The following is a 26472-nucleotide window of genomic DNA, read 5'->3' as shown; positions in this document are numbered from 1 at the left end:
TGCTAAAACAAGTTTCAAAATTGATGATGACTCAACTCTAAACATTATTGCCCATAGCAAATGCTTGAGGTTAAGAGATAGGTAAATCTTCAGGGTTCTTGGAGTACCAATGGGGTTCGATGTGTTTTTGAAGTAGAGATGGAATTGGGTGGTCTCTTAGTTTAGCTGGTCAACCCTCCCTTCCCTCTAGAACATTTGTGCTCAATCACTATCTTTTGCCATCTATCATATTTTTCCTTTTATGTGGGCAACCTGCCAAGAGTTCTTTGAATCAAATTCATTCTCTTGCCAAGAGATTCTTATGGGGAGGTACAAAATAATCAATAAGATCCCCAAGGTAGCGTAGAATACATGCACTTTTAGAAAGGAGAAGGGAGGGCTTGAAATTTAAGACATCGAGAATCTGTCTATAAAGGTGGCATCCAAGTGGATCCTCAAAGTTGTGGACAACACTGATCAATAGGCACTACTTACTAATTAAGAACATTTTTGCCTTCTATTTATGGGAGTATCAAGCGTGAAAGTCTGTCTCTAGAAGAAATTTTGCTAGTTAATGTCTCACTCAACCCTAAGGGCACTCTGCTTACCTACAAAATGTGGAGGTCTTGGTTCATAGCGGAAGGAAGCTATGACACTAACTGGTTCCTTGTGGTTTGGTGAGTATATTTTAGAGCGTCCACATATGCTTCAAGGATGCGATAAGTATTTGTAAAGACATTTTAAAAAATAATGACTTCATGACATGGTATAAAATTGCTACTAACTTTCAATTTTCTAACTAGTGCGTGCAACTCATCTTGTCGAGATTGCAAGTGGGTGAATCAATCTTATCCCAAGGTGTTTTTAGGAAACGTAGGCCTATGCAACTTTCCATATTGTGTTCAAAGTTGTACAAACAATCCTCTTGCAGAGCAAGTTTTAGAAATGAGCTATGTCAAAAGCTCAACTTTAAATGGATGTGAACTGGAATTAAAAACAATGGGCATATAGGTTCAAGAACATATGGGCTTTCACAAGCCAAGCACGGTGTCCTAATGTGGCTTATTATACAACAGGGTGTTTGATTAGCTAAGAAGGTTATGAAGATTGGCAAAGATTTCGGATGGTGTCCAAGATGTCTAAAAGAAAAGAAGACAATGAAACATATTTTCTTCACCTGCCCTTAGAATCATAAATGCATATCTTATGGCTCAGGTTATTTCATACCACTCATCTATATCCACTTGGCAAGAGGTCATCTTGGGAGAGTGCTATCACAATGATCTCCTACTATGGCATTTAGCTAGAGGGTACCTATTGTGGCATCTATGGTGTTCAAGGAACCAGGTTGTTCAAGGCAAGCAGTGTCAAGGAAACTTCCCCTTTATCTTTAATTTGTCTAATCTTGTAGAACATTTTTGCTCAGCCATTCCTAATGTGCCCCTTGTAAGTAGAGTTATAGTCATGAAAAAATTCAGATGGCAGCAACGAAGAGTCTCACTTTTCAAATTGTGCAGAATGACTCATATGTTGTATGGATTGGAAAGCTCTACTTCCTTCCTAGGTCTTTTCCCTCTAGATCTCCACTATCCATCCCATTTGAAACGTGTAATTTCTCCCTCTTGCTTTAATACAATTCTTCTTTCTAGAAAAAAAAACTATGCCAAAAATGGAGGAGTTAAGCTCCAAAAGGGAACACTTTGTGGAAGCAAACAAGCTATCATGAGGTTAATGAAACCTGCCAAACACAAGGCACGAAACGTACCTAAGCAAGCACAAGATGTGTGGGAGTTGGTGACATTGGAGGTAGTTGCCAAAGCTAGGCTTTGGGAATTAGTTTGGCCATGTTCATGGAAAGGTGAAGGAGAACTTTCCTTGTGTGAGCCCCTTTCTTTCTCCTCTGTCTTGGGCAGACAGGCTGTTTAGTGTGTGAGCACCTTTTGACAGCAAATACTGTTTAAAAGAGGAGCTCTTGCTTTCCTGCATGCATGTAAGAGTAGTGTGATGGGGGGTGGGGTGGGGTGGCGTGGGATGGGGGGACGGGCGCTTTGGTGGTGGGTCGTCCATGTTGCATACAAAATGCTTTGTCAAAATCTGAGCTTCTTTCTCTGCTGCTATTGACAAAATTTTCAAACAAAATGGATTTGTAAAGTTGTGGATGTCTCTCTCAAATTTTGAGTGACGGTTGCAAATTCAAAACTGTGCATGCGATTCTCTCTCTCTCTCTCTCTCACACACACACAATCTCTCTTTCTAAATTCTCTCACACTTGTTTCTCTCTCTACCTCCTATCTCTCTCACACACAATCTCTCTTTCTAAATTCTCTCACACTTGTTTCTCTCTCTACCTCCTACGTCCAATGCTTCAGTTTATTGCATTGGGCATTGAGCATTTGTTATTTCCCAAGTGTTTTGACTTGATTTCTCATGTAAATCTGCACTGGGCTATCCTCTTGTTTTCGCATGTGTCAAATCTTCTCTCTCTCTCTTCTAGTAGGCTTTCGCAAAAATTTGCATTTTCCTCGTTTTTTTGCTACTTTCTTCTGTGGAGGAGTGTGTGTAGGCCTATTGGGTACTATTGTGTAGGCATCCGAACACCCGGCCTCAGGGGCCCTGACCCAGGTGGTGATGGATGAGGCATGGTGGTGAGGCGAGGCAGAAGAGAAACAGCGAAGCAAGCTCTGGCTTTTAGGCTTTTAGAGTAAAATGTAATAGCACTTTTCCGTCCTCTGAACTTTGGTAACAAAACGCACACACAAGGTGACAGTGGACACCCTCTCTCTCTCTCTCTCTCTCTCTCTCTCTCTCTTTTTCATTTACTTTCTCTCCTTCAACTACAAGTCTGCAACACCTGTTTTCCGAAATGACATTCCTGGAGTAGTGTGCACTTGTATACACACACCCTTCTTCTCTTCTCTTCTGCCCCGAGTGCCCTCGCTTCCAACTTCCTACAGTTCGAAGTTTTGAACAAATTTTTGCCTGACAGAAAACCACACAATCTCTCTCCTCAGGACTCCTGGAGCATCTAAAAGGCGTGCATCTGCAGCATCCATCAGATCAACTGCAAAGGGACGTGCTTTCTATCGTTGCGGTTCACTTTCACAAGCGCATTCTCTCACTAGATTTCGGAAAGGTCCTCCTCCCCTTCCATGTTTCTGGGCCGCAGGCAAGCACAAAACTTCCGAATGGCAGGTGGGTGTTAAAGCAGGAGGCGGATCTCTCGCTTAAGTGCGCATATGGGCGTGCAGGCAAGAGCAGGGAAAATGAGAAGTGGGTTCTGAGAGAAGAAGAAAAGTCTGATGGGTCGCTAGGTCACCCGGACGGTTGGTGCGTACGTGTGTGGCTGATGAGCTCCATTGCAACGCAAAACTACTTTTCAGTTTCTTGCATCTTTTTTCCGCATTCTCTGCTTGTTGGCGTTTCAGCTCTCGCTTCTTCTTCTGCGTTCAAAAAGAGGGGAGGAAACGGTCTACTGCAAGCTCGCACGCTTGCACTCACAGATAGAAGAGAGAGAAAGCACTTCAGAAAAATTAGAAAGAGAGAGATCTGCAGCTCTCCATCTGCTTGTCTCCCCTGTCGTACCTTTTCATAACAGGTTAGATTTCCTTACGCTTCATGAAATTCAAAAAAATCAGCGCTTCCCTGTAGAGAATCGTGAGCGCATGTATGCTCTTCAGCTAGAAGGAACTTTTTCTGTGTGGGTGTATTTCCTGATTTGAGCTCTCTTAGCCGGGAAATCTTATGTTTTTAATGTTATTCAGGGATCCGAGAAATAGAGAGTATTGCTACAAGCATGACAGAGGTTCTTACCTCCAACAAGCACTGCACTCATGCAGCTCATGAAATGGATTTCTCACCGCGTGAAAGCACAGCAGTGAATGTGGATTCGGATGAGCTCATTGGAAGCCCGGCCTCTCCTTTTGTGATAGAATCTCCTGTCATTGTCTCTCCTTTAGTTAATTTAAGCTGCACTGGTACTTGCGTGCCATTATCCCAGCGACAGCACAACAGAGAAATAGCACATAGTGGGAGGGGACACGTAGAAATATCGGTTCTTGCGCTTGTGTTAGAGGCACTGAGAAGATCAGGGCTCACATGTCAGGGATCTGTCAATGATATAAACATGGAAATAGGGTGGCCCACCAATGTGAGGCATGTAACTCATGTCACATTTGATCGCTTCAATGGGTTTCTCGGGCTTCCAGTCGAATTTCAAATGGAGGTGCCTCGACGAGTTCCAAGTGCCAGGTATGCTTATCTGAAGCATGGTGTTCATCGGCCATAGAAAGCATAAACCCATGGCTTCACCGACATTTTTCTCTAAATAACCTGAGCAATCTTACAAGTCAGGAATTGCTGTCTACATCTATCATATCTTTGAAGTGCTGCTGTTGTTTATGGCAGTGCCAGTGTGTTCGGTGTGTCGGCTGAGTCAATGCAATGCTCTTATGATCAGAAAGGCAATAGTGTTCCGACAATCTTACTGCTTTTGCAGGAAAGATTATATGATCAAGGTGGTTTGAAGGTAAAAAAATTATTCTATCAAGTTCTCAATCTGATGCTGAAGAGGTCTTTTATGAGAGAGAGAGAGAGAGAGAGAGAGAGAGAGAGAGAGAGAGAGAGAGAGAGAGAGAGAGAGAGAGAGAGAGAGAGAGCAAGTTCTCAATCTGATGCTGAAGAGGTCTTTTATGAGAGAGAGAGAGAGAGAGAGAGAGAGAGAGAGAGAGCAAGTTCTCAATCTGATGCTGAAGAGGTCTTTTATGAGAGAGAGAGAGAGAGAGAGAGAGAAAGGAAGGATGCTTGTTTTATGCTAACCTGCATTCTGTTTTGCCCATTTTAGGCAGAAGGCGTTTTCAGGATAAACGCAGAGAATGGGCAGGAAGAGTTTGTAAGAGACCAGATCAATCATGGGATTGTTCCTTATGGTATTGATGTGCATTGCTTAGCAGGACTTATCAAGGTAAATGGTTCATCAGGTCTTACTATTTTAACCTAGCATGAGGATCTAGCCTCCACGTAGATAATCTTTTGAAAAAGATTGTCTTGTAGCTGTCTTCAGTTGCATGAACCTTAGCTAACTTTTAAGTTTCTGCAGGCTTGGTTTCGCGAGTTGCCAAGGGGGGTTTTAGATAGTCTTTCCCCAGAACAAGTAATGCAGTGTAATACAGAGGAGCAGGCCCTCGCATTAGTTAAGACTCTCCCTCCCATGCAAGGAGCTTTACTGGATTGGGGTATCAACCTGATGGCAGATGTTGTGCAAGAGGAGCATTTCAACAAAATGAATGCCCACAATATTGCTATGGTGTTTGCACCCAACATGACGCAGGTAGCTCGAATGGTATCATGTAGAGCATACATGCGTCTGCAGCATTTATTTGATACTCTTATTGAAGTAATTTTTGTTTGTCTCAGATGTCGGATCCATTGACAGCTCTAATGCATGCTGTGCAAGTCATGAACTTACTGAAGACTCTCATATTAAGGACATTAAGGGACAGAGAGGAGGCATTGCTGGATCCACGGCCAGCTTATCCTTGCACAGAACCACCAACTGGTAATGGGCATGATAATGCCACCAAAGAAACACCGATGGGACTTTCATCCAGAAACAGCAACATAGATGAGGGGCCTACTTTCGACAAGGAGAGAATTTTCCTCAAATCCTTTGATGGTAGAGAGAGCATAGATGACTTTGAGTCTGCGCGAACTTCTGAAGAAATACTAGCAAGGGAGTTGCAGGCATTGGATTTCAATTTTGATGCCGAGCTTTCTAGTGATAGTCATGGGCTCTTCTCCAATGGCTCAAGTACCGTGGAGAACACAGATGATGACAGCAATGGTGTAAGTCCATGTGTGCGCCCAAGAAGAAAAGAAGTTTTTGTGCCATTGTGTCAAAATGTTGATGTAGCTGAGGGGAGTGCTCAAGATTGTCCTTGTAGCACAGCCAAATCAGAGTTGTTTAATAATATACTAGGGAAGATAGAGAACTTTACTCTGGAGGGCGAGGATTTCGTTATCACAGAGTTTCTACACTGCGGTTCACGGGAACCAACATCTGGCAGGGCTAAGAAGAAAGCTAGTGTGGTTGGCAAGATTGATCAAATCACTGAAAGAGTAGAGGCCTGGTGATTTCAACAAACTAAACAGGTAGTGCTGTAGATTGGTTCTTTGCGGTATTCTTTTGTCCGTATGTCTTCCTTTGGACATATGGACTTGTTAGGATAGGAAAGAGTTAGCAACACGTTTTCTGCTTGGATGGTCATATGTGTGTATATTAAACACTTCCAATACTGGCTATTCCTGTCTTTTACAAAGGTTTTCATTTTCTCCTAGAAAATCATGACCCAAGATTGTTAGCATGTGCTCAGTTGAGCAAATACCACTTTCAATGTTTTGGCTTGGATTCTTTTCACTCAACATGTGATGTTTTAATGATCTTTTGCAGATGTTTCAATGAAGATTTTTAGAATTTGACTTGGGGCTTTTTTTAAGGGCTTGTATGTGCTTTAAAACCTTCTGGACGAAAATTTCTGTTGTTTTGAAGCACTGTGGATTTTTAACCTTGATAAAGGTCACTTCAAAAGTGTTGTTATTTTCATGACAGGAAAGTGTGCAGTAAAAATGAATATTCGGTTTTCATATGTATTTATATAATTCTTGGAAGATTTATTATTTGTATACATCTGTGCTTAAACCATTGGGCTGGCAGAGCTCTTGGATATTTTTGCGTCAAAGTTCTGCATGTCGAACCTAGTGAGGGAATGACTTAAGTGTATTTTTTTGACATCCTTAGAGCTCATTACCAGGGTAGTATTTCTAGAGCCCATTACCAGGGTAGTATTTCTAGAGCCCATTATCAGGGTAATATTTGTCATCGGTTCAACTTGGGTAGTGAAAATGGCTCAGAGCAGTCACATTGGTTTTTGCAGTTCTTCTGAAAGAGCATCGCTATCATAAAGAGTGTTTTTTGTTGGATAGTCTGTTTATTTTCACCAAATAGGTTGGCAAAGTCTGGAAAAGACTTTAGCTTTGTGATGCCATGAGGTTGATCGGTGTAAATTATAATCTCTCTGCAAAATGTGGTGCTTTTGCTACTTCATTAGTTCAAACTAAAGAGACAATGGCTGATAACGGCCCATTTTCTTTGACGTGTGGTGCACTATCTTTTGGTTTTGTCAAAACTTTATTGGACAATGAGAACTGAGCTAGAACGAGGATTTTGCCTCCACTTCACTTAATTGCAGTACGGCAGGTATTCCCTTTATGCCAGATTGTGATTTTTGAACTGAAGAACATGCAATTTCTCAATCCATTTGATTGATTCTGATACCCCAAGCCGGATGGCTTCAAGTGAATGCATTAGGTTCAAGAATGTCTTCCACCCTTTCGCCTCAAAGCTAGTGTGGTGTGATATGGAAAAACTTATGCCCTTTGATGATGTAAATGCAGAATATATTGGGGTAATGTAATCGTGATTTATCTTGAGGTTTTGGATGCCTGCATGATCTCTACTTGATAGATCATGATGGTTATGTGGTATTGTGGGTTTGCCTAGATGGCAATTTACTGTGTAAACATCTTATGAGATGAGATTGTGCAGGTGTTAACAATTCAACATGCTGTCAAATAGCATATATTACACGGATTACTGGAACTTCATGAACCAAGAACACATCGATCACAATGCCAAATTCTTGAGTTTGTTGTTGAAGTGGGCTTCACAAGGCTACATGTATGGTTAAAGTTGATGCCATGGATCATATTTTGTTATGAAAAATAGATTAATTGAATCCCAAATAACAAAACCTTGCTGAGGGAAGTACAGCACTCTCACAATCAAATCCTGAGGATACAATTGTGAAAGAAGAAAAGGAGAAATATTTTCTTGTATAGAGTTGCGAGTAATGAACCAAATAGGAAGCTTCTCAAGCTTAAGCATCAAAGGCTAGAGATCATGTCCAACTCCTCATGAGTACCTTACACTATGATTTGAAACAAAAAAAGTTTTACCGGATTGTGTTTCCAAATGTTTTAACTTATAATTCCCTCTCTAAAATCCTAATCAATCAACAAGTTTATCCCCCTTTTACATTTGAGTACATTCTCTTTAATACTTATTCGTAATTATTATGAATCTCTTATTATGATGGATGCCTTGTTGGTCTATCCACTTGAGGTATTACATGTAATATCAAAGCTAATGTGCAATTAGCATTTTCTTAATGCACCAATAGGTCTCTGTTAGATTTAGTGCTCTCTCTCTCTCTCTCTCTGTGCACTAAATAAATCAGCTAAATACGCTCAAGTCTAATTCTCTTTGGATTTGGGTACTTTTACATAGCCACTTTCCTAACTAATTTGAAATCGAGCATTAAAATGTGATCAATTTTTCTTGTTTATTAAGACTAGCTTGATTATGTTTTGTTTTCTTGGTCTTCTCGCTTTCTCTAAGCCAAGTTATGTTGCTTGATTGATCTATTGAAATGTTTATGTGCATAGCGTTTTTGCAAACTTTGCACAAATTTATGTCGCATTTGGACCAATCATTAAACAAAGATATCTTGATTATTTTTGTTTCATATGTTTGTGGATATGCTGCTTCAAAACAAATAAACTTTTCTTTTCAATGTTTTTTGAAAGCCAACTACCTTTTTGCTAGAGCCCAAAGGCTGGAGGTTTTTTTAACTTTGAAATCAATCTCATTCCAAGAAGCCCTTTCCATTCAAACCTTTTGCCTTTTATTTTAAAGGTCAAAATTATTTAAGGCAACACTCTTGCGCCATAACGGCTCGAACACACAAGCGTCACAAACCGCGAAGAAAGTATGCTACTTCCGTGATAAAGTCTCGGCAGAGCAAAAGCACAAAGTAGATGGACATCTTGATGTACTCCCCTTTCATTGAGGGATATCTCATGAAAAATTTTGCATATGAAGGGCAAATGTGGTCCAATCTTATCGCCGCCGTACAAAATCAAACATGATACAAGTGTCAAGTACATCTATTCCAATACTACATTGAAGAGATGTACTACAAATAAATGTCTTTTTACTGCCAGTGTCAATGTAGTAGAGTTTACATATACATGTAAGAGCAATTTGCAATGTAATTAAATTTATGGAAAGCCTTCTCTTTTGATCATCATTTGATATCTATGATCCAAAATAAAAGAGAATTGAGCTTATTTAATTGGTGACTAGTTGCAAGGCACAAGATTTAGTTTATAAAACATTTGGTGAGGTAATTTAGTCAAGTGCAAATAAACCAAATGTATTTTTTGTTTTTTACCATCAGCGCGGGGAAGGAAGTAGGGAGAAACTATACACATATCATGTATTTACAACTGTACATTGCTGCACATTACACCCTCGAGGGGCAACCGTGAGAACCACCCCCCCAATAGGGGAGGAGAATACACCCAAGAGAACGCAACTTGTGAGCCTCGAACCCTCAACCTTGGGGTTACATCTCAAAGGTCTCACCAACTAAGCTACGCTTCTTGGGTACCAAATGTATTTTATAATTATTTAGTTTGTAAAACATTTAGTGAGGTAATTTATTCAAAGGCAAATGAACCAAATGTATTTTATAGATAATGCTTGTTGAAGCTATCATCAATCTTGGTTTTGTTGAATTAACATCCTCCCTACATACATAAATATTCCTCAGGTACATATTATTAGTACAATGACTCAATTTCAAAAGGTAGTGTCCAAATTCATCCAATCACTGAAGTACATGGCAAAAGCCAGGCAATACTGCATGATCACAAAACCCTTTGGTAAGCATAACTAGTGCAAGAAAAAAAAAAATCTTTGCTGAAAACTTGGAAAACCTAATATGGAAAAGCCTAGCAGTATATTCATGCCCTTTCACTTGACTATATTTGAAGGCTTTTACAATAAATTCCTCCAAATCTTCTAGTTTTTGTGTCCTAATCGAAAATGTAGAGGCAATAGGTGGGAATACACTAAACCTAGGTCTTCTTCAATGCATGGCAATGGGGACCCAACTACTAGATATCTAGAGGACAGACCGTGCTTACAGGTGACGGCAAATAACCAGGCATCACCCTTATTTTCCAGACAAATTCAAATGCCACTTATCAAGATCATTTAACTTCGTACACAAAGGAATTCATGCTTGAAAACTGTTGACAGGATATTGGGCAACTGCTTTGTCAACCAATTGTTATCTCTAGACAATGCTTACATTTTGATGGGTAGCTATATGTGAGCACAGGCATTGCCACATATGCGATAATGGAGGTAACCAAGCCGACCTAACCAAGTAACATTGTCAATTCTAATGACACAAGAATGTTGATTATGTTACAAGATGTTTACACTAAATTAGATATCCATGATCCATAACCTAAACTAGATGTGCACATCATTAGATGACCCAGAGACATGTACATAATACCCCATGACCCAATATAGTTACAGCTTGCATTGCACCAAAACAAAGATCTAATAGCATCATCTTCTAAGTATGGCCCTCCTTGACAGCACGTTTGATCATAAATCGTAATATTATCTCTCAATAGCAAAGATGTTTGAATGTCATTCTGACCCTTTGATTTTATGCTACACATTTTGGCCAGTGAAAGGAGAAAGACATAACTACACATCTCTGCCAATGAGAGAGAATATTACTATTCACTAAACGCAATAAAAATCGAGAGAGAGAGAGAGAGAGAGAGAGAGAGAGAGAGAGAGAGAGAGAGAGAGGAGAAGAAGAAAAAGAAAAGGAGAAGAGGAGAGATTTTCACGTTGTAGGAACAATCCCAAGAGACCTCAAAGATATATCCGACAAGTCTTGAAATCAAGACTTGATACTCCATGGATGGAGAGAGAGAGAGAGAGAGAGAGAGTTTTTTTTACTGTCACAAAAAGGCTAATGTGGCTTATGAGATCAAAGCAACACATAGAATGAAAAGGGAGGGTTACCGAAATACCCCTTGTTCGGGTAAACTTTGCCAAACTTACCATGATGCCTTAAATTTTGCCAAAGCTGGCTTTGCACCCCATCTCAGAATGCATTGTTTTTTGAAAATTTTCATAAGAAAATTGGTACTCCCCTAATACAAGATAAGATTAGAAAAAATTAGGCGCTTCTTACAAATCCTCACCAATTGCAGTCATGCATCAAAGATGAGAGATTTGAGGCATCAAAAGACCTCTAATTTTTTGTGGGCGTATGCGAAGAGGTAATTCATTATACATAAATACATGCCACTTTTGTGAGCTCATTTGTGATTTTTTTCCCAAGGAGTTAAAAGATGTTTATCATTCGCGATAGGATCATCTATGTGAACACTAGAGCATTGCACAGAGAATTGATACAAGGGTGTTTTGGAAATTTTCAGAATTTTCAAGGAATCTTGTAAATTTCCCCCTATTAAAATGTCTCTCATCTTACAAAAAAAGAAAGACTAGGCTAAAGCCAAAAGGCTTAAAAATCTAGAGAGAGAGAGAGAGAGAGAGAGAGAGAGAGAGAGAGAGAGAGAGAGTTGTCCTTCTTTGCAGTTGGAGGAAACACATGATACAGGAATGCCTCCCTCAAATGCATACAAACAGTAGCAACCTATTTGTATGCAGCATGACACTGAAGTGCGCTGACACTGAATGAAACCAACATACATTAAAATAAAAACAAATTTTTGATTATTTAGATAAATTGTATGTGGGAGTCCACATAGACCCAAACTCGATTCTAGCGGCATTTATTAAGGTCTTCCCGTGAGAACCCTTCATAAAAGCCCTTTGTAACCAAGGGATGTCCCCCTTTTTTGTTGTAAAGCTTCTTTTTCTTTTATGGCCTAAAAAAGCCCTTCAAAGCTCAATGTTCAAAAAGTGTAATTGCAGAGAACAAATTCTCTGCTAAAAGCTGAGATTTGGCAACAGGTCCGATTGTAGTCCTCTTTGCAGGCTTTCTGGGCAAGCTGGCCATTAACAATCTTGTGCCGTAGGTGCCAGCTTACACAGGTACACATGCCTCACTTAAGCGCCCGCCGGGGTCCATTCGCCAAGCTTTGTCCACATATGGTTTAAGCTCTCTGCACAATCAATTAGTTTGTGCTAATTTATGCTTCAGAAATAAGTTTTGCATGATGTTGTTTGAGCACAGAAAAACGATGAGGTTTTCTTACTTCAAATCATGGCTGACAACAATCAGTGTTAATTCTTGCTTCAAGTTGGCCAGTAATTTAGCCACATCCATCCTGGCCTTCCAGTCTGTGTGCACAATTTTCAGATATCAGGTTCCATATAATATGAAAGGCCATTAAATTATTAGGGTTTAGGTTATCGCAAAGCAAAAATGAGAACTATGACATCTCTTGACATCGTCGAATGCAATTGAAGCTCTACTGAAAGCCTAATCATAAGAGAAAAAAGTTCACCTAATCCTGCAAGAGGCTCATCTAGAAGCAACAACCGGGGTCTCCGTACCTTCACAACATCATGGCAAATTCACCATCTTAAGTGGTCGATTTCACACATTCTACAAAACCACTTACGACATGGTTAAGAGGTGCCATTTAGCACTGGGTAAAATAGAGGCGGGTAAATTAGATGCTAATGATGAATAAGCAATATTAAGGATAGCACACACAAGCTTTGAGCACTTACAAGTTGTGCAGCTAAAGCGAGGCGACGCTTGTAACCATCACTAAGAGAACGAGGGTTCGCATCCCAAGAAATCCCCAGGAGGCCAACCTGAAATGTATCATATTTAAGCATCACTATTTGCTGCATGCAAACCAATTGCAACCTCCAGTTTCAGGAGCTTTGGAGAATTTCCAGAGCTTGCAATCTTTCATTTTCCATATGAGCCGACCACATTTTTAAATTGCCTATCGACTTTTACAATTAGTGTACATGTGCATTCAAGTTGTGCAGTGAAATTCTTCGACCCAAGGGGCCCAGTCTTTCCTTTCAAATAACAAAATTTACAAGGCCGAGCGCTTCTGAAATGAAAATTGCAATGTCTTTTGCATGCTAGTGCACAAAGAGTGGCTATTTAGTTAAATAAGGAGGGGGCTAACACCCACAATTCCTTTCATAGTACCCAACCAGTAGCTACTATATTATCAGCAAGCTGTTAGAAATATGCTTCCTCAGAAATACATCTAAATTCCACTTTGAGACCGTGACTCATATTTGTATTCAAGTTCTTTGCGAAGTTTTATAATTCTTAACCAAACTTACGGCTAAGGCCACTTGATGAAGTTGCAGATAAAGCTGCTGCTGCATAAGAGGATTTTGAGCTCGATTGGGTAACCCGAATGTCAACTCCTCTAAGACAGTGTCTGCCAAAAAATATCTGCAAGAAGGAAGATGAAGCAAGCCAAAAACCAATCAAACCAACTACTTTATCTAGACCAAGATTGGGCAAAGCAGACCCAATCAACCCCTTGTTACAAATAACAATGTAGCTAGAAGAGCTAAGACAAGCCTCATCGGTGTATTAAACGTTGAAATCCACAACTGCTGGTGCGATTATCTTGGATCCAACGGGACTAACTTCCTAAACAATTGTTAAGTGCATGTCAATTAGCATGAATCGGGTTGAAAACCAAGTCAAAATTAGGACTTGGAACAGGTACTGGGGTAAGTGGTTGACATTTGAGGATTAGCATGAACTTGCTTACAATCAAGTCAACGATATTGGAGGCATAAAAACATATGATTACAGTGAAATTGTCGTGACCCACAAGACGAGTGTCACAGGGACGACTGGAAGTGTGCAGACAAAAGGCTGCTGATGTGGCAGTCCATACCATCAAAATGCTTGAAGTGTACGGACACAACACTGCCAATGTGGCAGTTTCATACAGTCAAACACTGATGTGACAGCCAGTAAGGACAGTTGAGGATGTGGCAATCTATGAGCAGTACGGATGGGCTGCTGACATAGCAGCAGCTATACGGATGCTTTTTGGAGATCCCTACGTAGGTTGAAGCAGGCAAGTTCCTTTATCTAACTAGAGTCAGTTTTGGCAGTTGCTTTATGGTTGGTTTTAGCAATCGAGAGCTGTAGCCCTTGTGCAAGTTGTATCTCATATTGTGGAGCGTGGTCTCTTAGAGGGAGAAACTATTGTAATCTTGTTCATAGATAAAGAAATACCTGCCAGGGGAAACCTGATTAGGGGCTAATCTGTACGAAAGGAGAACTCCACTCCTTGTCTCTATGCACAAATGGTTTGCAGGTTCCAATTGTTTCAGCTGTTTTCTGTGTGAATTCTGTTGTTAGTATATCGTATGTCTCTGTACGGCAAGCCGTTTTAGCAGTATAAAAGAGCCAGTTGATTACTCATCCGTGGGTAATCCGATCCAAACTACCATGAGGCTCCTTTCCCTTTTTCTTCCGTAGGCGTGCCTTCTCAGAACATAAGAGTACCCAATCGTCTTCCTTAAATTTCAAATCTCGTCGATGTCAATCTACTGCCTTTTTACGTCGTTCTTGAGATTTCGCTAAAGCCTCCCAGACCTTGGCAAAAGCAGTGTCAAGTCCCTCGTGTACTAATTGGCTTCAAAAATCTTATCTTTAGCGCTAAGGAAGGGTGGAACCTTTGGAGCACCTTCAATGATCTCAAATGGCGCCTTCCCCGTTGAAGAGTGGATCGTGTTATTGTAGGCAAATTCCACCAAGAGCAAAAAAATTTCCCATTGAGTCTTTTGATAAAACATGTAAGACTTCAATAAATCCAGAACGACTGAATTCGCAATCTCAAATTGCCCATCTGTCTGCGGGTGGAATGATGATGAGAACTGCAACCGTGTGCCAATGTTCTCCCAAGTAGCCCCTCCAAAACAAACTCGTGAATCGGGGATCTCTGTCGAAGACTATTGTCTCAGGCATGCCATGTAGTCTGAAAATCTGTGCAATGAGCAGTCTCGCTAAATGATCCGGCTTGACTGTTTTCTTCACTGGAATGAAGTGAGCTTGCTTGCTGAATCTGTCAATGACAGTCCAAATGCCATCATGCCCACTCTATGTCTTCGGGGGATCAAAAATGAAATCCATTGCAATACTTCCCTAGGGGCGGGTGGGAATGGGTAAAGGCTGTAACAATCCTTGTGTCTTATGCTTGTCAAACTTGACCTTCTGGCATACGAAACAACTACATACAAAGTCGTCCACATCTTTCTTGAGTCTTGGCCAAAAGAAATAACGCTCCACACCTTTCAAGGTGGTGTCAATGCCGCGGTGACCCATAAAAGGTGGACAATCGCACTCAGTCAGAACCTTGTCCCTCAACCGCTATGTGACGCACAACATCGTTTTCTTCATCAAGTAGCCATCCCATATGGAATATCCCGCTACTACCTCCCCATTCTGTATTCAACTAAATACATCGAAAAAATCCGGATCTGTGGCATACTTATCAACCATGTCCTCAAAGCTTCTATGATGAATCGCGGAAATAGCCAAGATGAGGGGCTTCCGAGACGAAGCATCTGCCACCAAGTTTTTCTGTTCCTGAACATGGACAATCTGGAAGTGAAACTGTGACAACATGTTAGCTCACCGCATCTGCTTTTCCGAAAGCTGCTTCTGTGACAAGAAGTAGCGTAAACTCTGATGATCAATGAAGACCGTGAAATCGGCTCCAAGTAGGTAATGTCGCCACTGAGTAAGAGCATGGATCACTGCCAAAAGCCCTTTCTCATGAATCTGTGTTGTTTTGGCCTTGAAAACAATCAGCTTTCATAGGCAATCACATGGCCTTCTTGCATTAGGACCGCTCCCACACTACAACCACAAGCATCACAATATACTTCAAATGGCTTTTGCAAGTCTGGCAAAGTCAACACTGGTTTAGTAGTCAATTTCTCTTTCAATGTCTGAAAGGCACTCACCTCTGTCGGTCCACGAGAGAGGGACTCCTTTCTGTGTCAATACGTGCAAAGGGGAAGCTACCTCTGCAAACTTTTGAATGAACCGCCGGTAGCAAGAACACAAACCCAAGAAGCTTCTAACTTCATAAATATTCTTCAAATCGGGCCAATCACGTATAGTCTCAATCTTGGCCGAGTCCATCTGTACTCCTGCTGCTGAAACAATGTGTCCCAAAAAGTGTATCTTCGGCAATAAAAATTCACTCTTTTTGGCATTAATAACTAACTTGTGATCACGCAATGCTTGAAAGACCTATAGCAAATGGTGACGATGTTCTGCTTCATCCTTGGAGAAGACTATAATGTCATAAAAGAAAGTGCCGACAAATGATCTATACTCTTGGAAAATCCTATCCATCATTCGGTTGAAAATCGCTCGAGCATTGGTAAGGCCAAAAGGCATATCAAAAATTCATATAAATCGAAGCTTGTCCAAAAGGCTGTATTGTAGACATCTCCCGGGGCAATTCTTATCTGATGATATCCGCTTTTCAAATCAATCCTGCTGAAACAAGAGGATCCCTGAAGTCAATCAAGAATATCATCGATCCTTGGAATTGGAAATCTGTTTTTGATAGTGATTTTATTGAGAGCTCTGTAATCAATGCACATTCTCCAAGATCCATCTTTCTTTAAAATCAACCACACCGGAGAGTAGTAGGGTGAAGTACTCGGCTGGATAAGACCCTTTTCCAAGAGGTCTTTCACTTGGTTCATGTTCTCTTCATTTTGGGCTCGGCTAACATGATAAGGTGGCCGGTTCAGTGGTGTGCTTCCAAGAATCAGATCAATGGTGTGATCCTCAGGACGAGATGGGGGCAACTTACTTGGCAAGCCCTCAGAGAAACAATCAGCATATGTGTGGAGAAACTCTTGGCGTTCTTTATCAAGTTCAGACATGTTCGTTCTATGTTCATCACTTAACTCTTTCAAGTAGATCGAGGAACTGCTTTTTGGATTGATTTTTCGCGTCCAAAAGCTGGCTGATTTGAGTCTGAACCACCTCTTGAAGTTCTTGTTCTGTAAACATTCTCGGAGAAGGAGGTTTCTTGATTGCCGGTTTGATGGGTGGTTCGGTGGCTTTCTGCCTCACTGAGTGTGCACTTCAGAGATGGATTGTTGAGACAAAAATTTTGCAAACTGAGGATCTTTCGCAAATTTAATCATCTGTTTTGTGCACTCATCAACCTGCTGTTGACATTCCATCTCTTGAAGTATGTACTGAGTAGGCCGAGGTGGCCCGTACTCTTCCTCTGTTAAGTCGTTTAAATCTTCTGCATGATCTCCTCCCGCATCAGCAGATGCAAAAGAAGTCCATTGATTCTTTCTAGAATCCATAAGTGTCGCGAAGTAAGGGATTTCCCGGTAGAAGAGAAATCGGTCGTGCTCTGATAACACTGTAACAAACTTGGACACCCCAAGTCAAGATTCTATCCCGACACAGCAGAGATTCACTTCAAAACAGTTCATAAAAGACGACACGGCCCGGCGTAGTTCCGTGCCAAGAGGTATAGGCCCCAAAGACTACGCCCCTTTCCGTATTTATTTCTATATTAATCTGTGTGCAAAGTACAAACAGCCCGCGGGTGCTCACTCTCAGTCTCTGCGTCCAGATGCCCTGCAGAGTGAGGCCCTTGGACTTATTTATTCTTACAATGGATGCCCCAAGAGCAAAGCCCAAAAAATCAATTAACTAAAAATCAAAAGCAACTGTAACAAAAGCTGCCAGGTTAATTCCGTACAGCTCTGTAAAAAGCGGAAATCCGTACAGTCAACGGAAAACGCGGAATTCCGTATGTTGCAGCTACGTCAACCTGTCGGTGCGTTTTGTGGGTCCATACAGTCTGTACGCCACGTCAGCAGTCAGCGTATTTGGCGAAATTCCGAACACTTTTCCACGTCAACCTGTTGGTGCATTTCCTGCAAGGTGTGTGTAAGTTTATCTCGAGAGCCTACCACGTCACCACTTTGTGACAAATATTGTCTCTCCAAGCAAGTCTCCACCATGCAAGAGCTTATGGACCATGCAAGAGCTTATGGACCATGCATCGATCGGCTACAAATTGATGAAGGGAGAAGAACCTCTAGCCACTAACCACAACTCTCGGCAACAACAAACAAATTCTCGAGAGTCTCGTGAAAGCCAACCGCAAAGGCCTCGTTTGATGCCTCAACAATGAGATACCTTACTACAAGAAGGCCAATGCTTTGAATTCTTTCAAACAGCACACAAGTATTTTGGTTGCCCCCAACGCACTGATAGACCAGCAAAGCTGACGCCCGCGCCGACGGTCAACAGAACCCGAGGACCACCTCCAGCTAAGAGAGCTAGACCCGCCATTGGACTAGATCCTGACATCCATGGCATACACCTTGAAAGTACAAATGAATTGTGTCAAGCATATGGCAAAATTAACGGCTTCAAAGCCCTAATTTTCATTGACCCAGGAGCTATCGAAAACTTCATCCATCCAGGATTCCTGAAGCAGATGGACTTTGATTATGATCCACAGGGTGGCGAAATCGAAGCTAAGTTAGCCACCGGTCAGACCCAAAAGGTGGTACCTCTCATTCGTACTCTTGAAGTGACCATCCAAGGATATCAAGGAAAAGCCGATTTTCACATTATGAAGTTGGGCAACTATGACGTTCTCTTGGGCATGCCTTGGCATGGCAAGAATGACGTGACAATCCAAATCCGGAACCGTACAATTACCGTGATGCAGAATGAGAAGCCAGTCGTCCTCAAAGTTCGACTGTCTGAACAAAAACCTGAATGAATTATCTAGTTGTTTTAATACTTTTGAACTCTGTTTAAGGAAGTACTATTTGATATTTTTTCTAAATCGATGGTATCTGTTTTAAACCTGTAAAGGTGCCGATTTGAATTGTTTGACTCTAGTTTTAATACTAGTTTCAATGATTGGTGATTTTACTCCCGGGTGGAGTAGAGGATATGATTGTTTGAGAATACTTGCTCATACTCATGGCCCGAACTTGGATGGTTATTTGCAGGGGGAGTATTGGAAGTTTGAAAAGTGTCGTTTTTACTCATGGCCCGGACCTGAATGGTTATTTACGAGGAGAGTATTAAGAAGTTTGAGCAGTGGTTACTCTCAACACCCCCAAACGACGCAGGCTGTGGTCTGCGAGGCGTTTGGTTGTAAAAAGGCCTCTATATCTCATGGCCCGGACCTTTCTAGGTTATTTGCGGGAGGAGTGATGAGAGAGTCGTTGAACGGCTCAAGGCCCAGACCAAGATGGTTATTTGCGGGAGGAGTGTTCATCGGTTGCTTTACGTTTCTATGTCTTGTAACATGCATATGTGAACATTTGTGTTGCATTGTGATGTTGTCACAAATTGATGACGTGGCAGTTCTGTCCGGACAGACTGTTGACATGGCGACAGACTGTACGGACAGTGGCATGGCAGACAAGCCGTACGGATCCCAGAAAACGCGTTGACTGACTATTGACGTGGCTGTACAGAAATTCCGCTTTTTGCGCTGACTCCTAGCGTGGCAAAACTGTACAGAATTCCGCAAGTTGTGCTGACTGCTTTTTGCTGGCAGATTTTTGACCAAGTGATTTTGGGGTTAATGCTTTTGAGTTTACCTGCTTTTGGGGCTCTGCTTTTGGCATCCCTTGTATGTTAGGTGCAGCAGAATGATTGTTTGCGCTTTGCTCAAGATGAGTGCTCCGAACTGTGCTCAAGGTTCCTTTTCATTCTTATGAAAGGGAGAGCCTTCCGTTCTTAATGAGAGAGTGCTATGATCACAAACAAAGTGAATGGACACTGTGCGTGCAAGTGTATGAGACTGAGAGATAGAGAGAGAAGAGAGATACGACACCAGAGACGTTGTAAAACCCTCCTCCGAAGGCCCCACTCTCGTCGGCGAGAGTGGTCTACTTATGATTGCACAATTTCGTACAAACCGAATGCATGTGACTCATGCAAGTCTAGGCTATGTCGACGACGATGACGGTGATGACGAAGTCGACCTAAGGATTGAAATCTGCAATCTTTCTACTGCTGTCCAAAAACGCTATGGGCTAAAATCTGCGACTAGTCCAAAAACGCTGATTTGGGGGCTGTTTTTTGTGGTTCTTTGTCGTTGAAAATCTGCAGGTTTTAGGGCTGAAAACTGAGGTTCTTAAAGGCAGAAACTGCTGGTCTTTCCGGGTTGAATCTACTACCTTCTTAGGGCTGAAATCACAGGCTCTTCATGGCTGAAAAACGCTGCCAACATGCAAAGGCTGAAGTCTTCAAAAACGCTAGGCTGATGTTCTGCAAAAATGCTAGGCTGAGGTTCTACAAAAACGCAAGCTGAGGTTCTGCAAAAACGCTATTTGCTGGGGTTCTGCTGGCGATGATGCTGATGCCAAAACGCTATGCAATGGGGTCTTCCATCGCGGTGATCTGCTGATGAGAAAATGCTAGGGCTGATTCTTATTGCTTGGTGGGGGAAACCGCCAAGGGGTCTTGTTGAGAAGTTGCCTACTGAGCTTGGCTCCTGTTGCCTCTTCTGCCAATTAGTGTTAGTCTAGGTTTGCTTATATACAAACTTAGCAAAATTGCCCTACATACTTTCCAACAAAAGTCACTTAAAAATAATAAGTGAAAACTGTCAAAAATAGGTAAAATAGGCTAAATGCACTGGAAAATTCCCTTGATGGAATCTGATGGGAATACGGATGATCATGCTGTGTGCAACCAAAAGATATGCATCTACACTAAGTGACTGGGCATGCACGGTCTACGAATAGACTCACAAAAGTGCCAGATCACTTCTAATCTAGACTAACTGGACTGACCGAACCCTGATCATGCTGTAGCTTGTCCACGGAACATAGGGTTGGATGTGTCACGTGACATTGTAAGTTTGTAATGAGCCCAAGGGCCTCACTTCTGAGAGCATCTAGACGCAGAGTATGAGAGCTCGGGACCTGCAGAAGTTGTACTTTGCTCAAACATTAGTACAAAAAGAAATACCGATAGGGGCGCCAGTCTTTGGGGCCAATCTCTCTTGGCACGGAACTACGCTGAGCCGTGTCACTTCACAATAAATGAGTCGACATGGCCCAACGTAGAGTGAGTCGACATGGCCCAGTGTAGTTCCGTGTCAAGAGAGATTGGCCCCAAAGACTGGCACCCCTATCGGTATTTCTTTTTATATTAATCTTTGAGCAAGGTATAACTCCCGCGGGTCCTCAGCTCTCAGATTCTGCGTCCAGATGCTCTCAGAAGTGAGGCCCTTGGGCTCATTATAAACTTACAAGGGATGCCAAAAGCAGAGCCCCAAAAGCAAGTAAACTCAAAAGCATTAACTCCAAATCACTTGGTCAAAAATCCGTCAGCAACAAGTAGTCAACGCAACTTGCGTAATTCTGTACAGTTCTGCCACGTCAGCAGTCAACGCAAAAAGTCGAATTTCCGTACAGCCACGTCAACAATCAATCAGCACCTTTTTCGGGATCCGTACGGCCTACCTATTGTCGGAGAGGGCGGTTCTCCAAGGCTGACCGGGAAAGCGCTTGGCTTCTGACTGTAGACGGGAAATCTGCGTAGGCTCAAATTAAGTGAAGAAGGTGCAATTAGGGGTGATATTAGCGTTAATAAAAGCGTATATTGAAGATTAATGATTAATAACGAGAGAGAACTGAGGATTCAAGTCGAATTTACAACTAATTACAGTAGAAAAAATAAGAACACGACAGAGATTTTGATGCTCGTAAATAACAAAGCTTCCAAACTTATGATCTCTAATAACCTTCTTATAACTCAATCACATACTCCATCATCGTTATGCACCTCGATCTGAAACCCCAATCAGAAATCTCTTAATTGTTGAAAGCAAATTGCAATTGTCAGACACAAATCCCCATCATGTATGATTCTCTTGCTTTTTAATTCCCAATATTTTCACCAAAGTGACTATTAAAATACCCCTGTCCTATTAAAGTTAACCCTCAATCTCGCTTCTCCCCGAAGGACTCCCTTCAAGCTCTTTTCTTTTCTGCAAACTTCCACCAACAACTCTTCGCTTGATCTCCTCCAATCTCCTCTTTGCTTTTCCTCTTCTTGTTCTTCAATGTCGTCGGGAGAGAAAGAGAACTTCGTTGATCTTTTGAAAGATTTATATACCTTCATAAGTTCAGAATAGTCTGAACTCACGAATTATAAGAGGGAATAAAGCACTTATAAAACTATAAAAGCAAGGGACCAAGAAAAGAAAAGAAAAACAAAAACAAACAAACAAAACAAACTAAATCACTTTGTTTGCTACGAAACAAAACATTATTAACTTAAAAATGTTTTTAGAAAAGGTATGTGTAAAATAAGTTGACGCAACTTACTTGGCTTAAAGCAGGTACTCAACTTTAAGCAAAAAAGATAAGACATCTTAAAAACTTAATCCTAAAAATCAAACTTCACACAACAACTTCTAACGGAACACATCCTTAAGTCCTCAGGTAAGCTAAATACGAAATCGAAAAATGAATACTACTACAAACTAACAAAGAGCAAAGAACCAAACTTGACAATATGGGATCTCAACTTCGCTGCTTGTCGGGTAAATGCTCGCTACTGCTCCTGCGCGTTCCCCTCCCCCCCCCCCCCCCCCCCCGCTTGCTCTTGCTCCCCTGCGCCATAGCCCCCCCTTCGCCCTCGCCCTCGCCCTCGCGCTGCCCCTGTTGCGCGCTGCCCTTGCCTGCGCGCTGTCTGTCCACGCACGCTGCTGAGCTTACACCCAGCCTGCGCGCAGCCCAGCCAGAGTGCAGCCCCGCCCGCTGCCCCCCCCTGTTGTTCGTTGCCCGCTGCCTCGCCGCTCCAGCCCCTTATCCCCCCTTATCCCGCCCCCGCCCCCCCCCCCCCCCCCCCCCCCCCCCCCCCTCCTTCGAAGGCCTCGTTTGAATTGCCTGGCAGTGGATTCTCAGTTGGTTTCTCCTTGCCGAGCTCTCAAGCGTTGGCCTTCTCGTCCGCCCTTCTCCTTCAGAGCAGCAGACACTAATGGAGGCTCATGCTCCACCTCAGAGGGACTCCTCCGAAGCCCCCTCGCCCGACACCGCTGAGCCCACCATTCGACTTGCTCTCTCACCGACAGAGCAAACGAGCCTAGCCGATGAGGTAGAGCGTCTGCAGGCGACCTCGGTCATTTGCAAGATTCTCGACACCCGACTCAGCAGAGGAGAGCTGCGTGACCTTCTCCAGGCCCGCCTTCTCGCAGAAGTGGGCAAGATTTTGGATGTCCAAATCCTCGGACGGGGGTACTACCAGATCGAGTTCGAGACTTCCGAGATGGCCTCCAAGGTCATAGCTATGAGTCCACTGGCTATCCGAGCATCACGCACCCACTTTCGACAGTGGCGACACGGTTTTGACCCGACATCGGATGTGCTCGTAGAGGAGGCAGGCATCCCCATCTCAGTCTGCTTTCCGGGTTTACGGAGGGAGTACCTTCCACTGCTCTCCAGGATTGGCTCCGCCATCCGGACTGTTTTGGAGACACCTCGTACGGCAGCATCAGTAGCTGCCAAGGCGGCCAACATCCCTTCAGTTCGAGTTTTGGTCAGAGATACCCACACGCTCCCGAAGGTCATCCTTTTGCCTCGGGTGAGTGGGGGTTGGTTTAGGCAGAGTGTGGAATACTCGGGTCTCCCGAACCAGTGTTTCATTTGCAGACAGATGGGCCACCTAGCGAAGGCCTGTCCACGGAGGAGACCACGACCTGCACCTCAGCCTCAGCCCCAGCCTGCCAAGGCTGGGCCGCAGCCTCAGCCAGCGACACAGCGCACAGATTCTGAGCCACCCTCCGAGCCTGGGGCTCCAGCGGAGAAGGGGTGGCAGCAGGCCCGTGGCCGTCGACGCCAGGGGTCACAGCGACAGCCTGGCACTCAGAGTGGCCCTCAGGTGCCTACTCAGCAGCAGTGGGTTCCCACGGGGAACCGCTTTGGTCCTCTTGAGCAGGAGGAGCCTCCTACGCCAGCCTTCTCTTCCGTTTCACCCTCGCAAGCCCCTCCACCTTCAGATTTCCCCTCTTCCTCCTCATCCCCTCCTCCGCCCTTTGCTCCCGCCCACTCCCCACCTCGCCCCCCTGTCTCTGTCGTCCCGCCCAGCTTCTCCTCCCCTCCGCGCGCCCCCCCCCCCCCCCCCCCCCCCCCCCCCAGCTCCTTCTCCCCCTCCTCCTGCTTCAGTACCACAGTCGACTCAGGAGACTGGTCCCTCGCCGACGGCTAGGAGATCTCTTGGCAGCGCTTTTGCCACGAGTCCCCTAGCGAGAGAGGGTCAGCCCTTCTTGCGGCCCCCTTTGCAGATTCAGACATCTTCCCTTGCAGTTATCCCTCGTGGTCTGACGAGCATTGACCTCCGACGCCGCTAGGACTTCTTCGATTACGGATTCACTCGCTTTCTCGGCGATTCCGCAGCAGACCACGAGGCAGCCTGCTTCAGGGTCCACGCTCTGTTCCTCGCCGCTAGGGGGATAGAGGCCTTGGACTCAGCAGTTGGTTTCTCCTTTCCTCTCTGCAGTAGGACCGAGACAGAGTGGTCCCTCGACTCAGTTGTGGGATGGTTGCATACACAGGTTCTCGAGTTCTCTCACCACATGGGAGAACTTGGAGTTACAGATTTGCTGCAGACTTTGTGGCCACTGGCCAAGTTTGCGGTGACACCCCCAAACTCAGCAGGATGTAGGCACATTGTGGTGTACTTTTTTGCTGATACACAGTGTTTGCCTTGCTATGTATACATACATGAGGACTCCTGGACAGAGGAGGTTGCTTTACGCTCGGCTCGCTCTGCTTGGGCTTGGGCCAGGCACTCACTACAGGCTCGCCTATCTAGAGGACGCTCGGATGCGGATTACTCCCCATCCAAGCCTGCCTCGAAGATAGCCCGTCTTGCTGCTACTGCAGCATCTATTCTCTCTCGCTCCCCATGAGGATCGTCTCATGGAACGTGCAGGGATTAGGTGGGCCCCAGTTTCAACGACAGCGGGGCCGATTGCAGCAGGAGCTTCAGCATTGCCTTGTGGGAGGAGAGATTGATCTCCTTATGCTCCAGGAGCACCATTTGTCTGAGAGCCGCATCCGGCGCTGTGGTCAGATTTTGCGTGGACGTTATGATTCCTTTTGGTCGGCTGCTTTAGGACCTGGAGGCATCCAGGGTGGGGTATGTATGACTATTGAAGACTCATTGCAGCAGGCCATTGTGGGCAGAGGGATTATTGTGCCAGGCAGAGCTCAGTGGATTACTTTGCAGGTTCAGGGTGGCCTTGTGGGCTTCCTGAACATCTATGCGCCCAATGTGGCGAGTGCTCGTGCAGAGTTTTGGTCACAGATTGTTGAGTCTTTGCCACAGGTTGACCATTGGTGTGTAGGAGGGGACTTCAACATGTTGGAGGACCCTTCTAACAGGACCGGAGGCAGCCATGCTACTGTGCATGGAGTCGAGTTAGCAGCTTGGGAGAGGTTGTGTATGACCTTGAGGGTCTCGGATACATGGCAGCATTCTGGCTTTGTGAGGCCTCCAGAGAGTCTTGCCTTCTCTAGATCAGACCGCAGAGTGGGAGGAGTGAATCTATCGCAGATAGATCGCTTCTACACTAGTGACCACTTCAGTGACTTGGGGGGATCAGTGGGCATCCTGGCAGGGACATCCTTCTCGGACCATGCACCAGTGATCCTCACAGTGGCAGACAGGCAGAGGAGTGGAAGCACGATGCTTCGCATCCCAAAGCGGGTCTTGTTGGACACAGCACTCAGAGAGAGGGTAGAGGCTCTTTGGACAGAGGGCATGGACAGCCAGGCTCTACCGGCAGACAGAGTGGCCTTAGGCCTAGCTCAGCTTAGCCACTTTTTTCTCCAGGAGTCTTTGGCTCGACGGGCCGCAGCGAGAGAGGAGGAGCAGCGTCTCAGACAAGGCATTGCTTCACTACAGAGGATGCAGGAGCAGCATCCAGACAGTCCATGGTTGAAGGAGCAGTTACAGCAGGCTCGACAGGAGCTTGTTCGCACAGAGGAGAGGCGCCATGAGTTTGCCTTTCACCGACAGGCATCTCAATGGACTCAGGTAGGTGACAGAGTGACACGTGCCTTTTTTGAGACAGTAGGACCTCGGCACTCGCATGCCAAGGTCACTCAGCTGAGGAGACCCAATGGGTCAGTTGCTTGTGAGCCTGAGGATATGCGTGCAGTTGCTACTGACTTTTACCGTGAGCTACTGACGGCTGAGCCCCAGTCAGAGAGACAGGATGCATGCAGGGAGCAGGTTTGGACGCAGATGCCTTGTCTTGTGACTGAGGAGATGCGCCAGAGGCTGGAGATACCTCTTCAGCTTGGGGAGCTGCACACGGCTCTTAGGGCCCTTCCTCATGGTAGTTGTCCAGGTGAGGATGGGCTGACTCCCAGTTTCTTCTTGGAGTACTGGGACTTGCTTGGCCCAGATCTTTGTAGTGCCTTTCAGTACATTCTCCACACAGGAGTGATGCCGGATAGCATGAGTGAGGGCCTGATTTACCTCATTCCAAAGGAGGGTGGCTCCTTGGATGAGATTCGACAGTGGCGCCCCATCACCATCCTCAACT

The 26472-nt window shown here is 44.1% G+C and overlaps 2 protein-coding genes across 3 annotated transcripts in view; one reads left to right on the top strand and one right to left on the bottom strand.

The window, feature by feature from the left end:
* Positions 1-3433: 3433 nt before the first annotated feature.
* LOC147440775 (rho GTPase-activating protein 1-like) lies at positions 3434-8070 on the top strand. Of its 2 annotated transcripts, XM_086482610.1 has the most exons (7): positions 3434-3574; positions 3741-4227; positions 4384-4504; positions 4820-4939; positions 5075-5305; positions 5392-6126; positions 7580-8070. In XM_086482610.1, the coding sequence occupies exons 2-6, from the start codon at positions 3773-3775 to the stop codon at positions 6106-6108; spliced, it is 1644 nt and encodes a 547-aa protein (XP_086338736.1). In that variant the 5' UTR covers positions 3434-3574; positions 3741-3772; the 3' UTR covers positions 6109-6126; positions 7580-8070. The 2 variants fall into 2 exon arrangements, with proteins under 2 accessions (XP_086338736.1, XP_086338735.1); XM_086482609.1 differs by lacking the exon at positions 7580-8070 and having other exon boundaries at positions 5392-6380.
* Positions 8071-11605: 3535 nt separating this feature from the next.
* The window catches only part of ABCI11 (non-intrinsic ABC protein 14), a 31574-nt gene continuing 16707 nt past the window's right edge, over positions 11606-26472 (bottom strand). Inside the window, exons 5-9 of the mRNA XM_086482608.1 lie at positions 13193-13307; positions 12614-12700; positions 12385-12433; positions 12133-12217; positions 11606-12039 (exon numbers count right to left, since the gene is read on the bottom strand). Of these exons, the coding sequence (XP_086338734.1) occupies positions 11961-12039; positions 12133-12217; positions 12385-12433; positions 12614-12700; positions 13193-13307 (415 nt within the window). The 3' untranslated portion in view covers positions 11606-11960. The remainder of the gene's footprint in view (positions 12040-12132; positions 12218-12384; positions 12434-12613; positions 12701-13192; positions 13308-26472) is intronic.

Source organism: Adiantum capillus-veneris, chromosome 15 (assembly GCF_014529385.1).
Source record: "Adiantum capillus-veneris isolate H3 chromosome 15, ASM1452938v2, whole genome shotgun sequence".
Classification (NCBI taxonomy): domain Eukaryota; kingdom Viridiplantae; phylum Streptophyta; class Polypodiopsida; order Polypodiales; family Pteridaceae; genus Adiantum; species Adiantum capillus-veneris.
This window is presented reverse-complemented; position numbering and strand designations above follow the sequence as displayed.

Coding starts and splice junctions, on each gene's coding strand:
- LOC147440775 (XM_086482610.1), top strand. CDS start 3,773: ATGACAGAGGTTCTTACCTCCAACAAGCACTGCACTCATGCAGCTCAT. Junction 4,228..4,383: donor CGACGAGTTCCAAGTGCCAG/GTATGCTTATCT, acceptor TGTTTATGGCAG/TGCCAGTGTGTTCGGTGTGT. Junction 4,940..5,074: donor GCTTAGCAGGACTTATCAAG/GTAAATGGTTCA, acceptor AAGTTTCTGCAG/GCTTGGTTTCGCGAGTTGCC.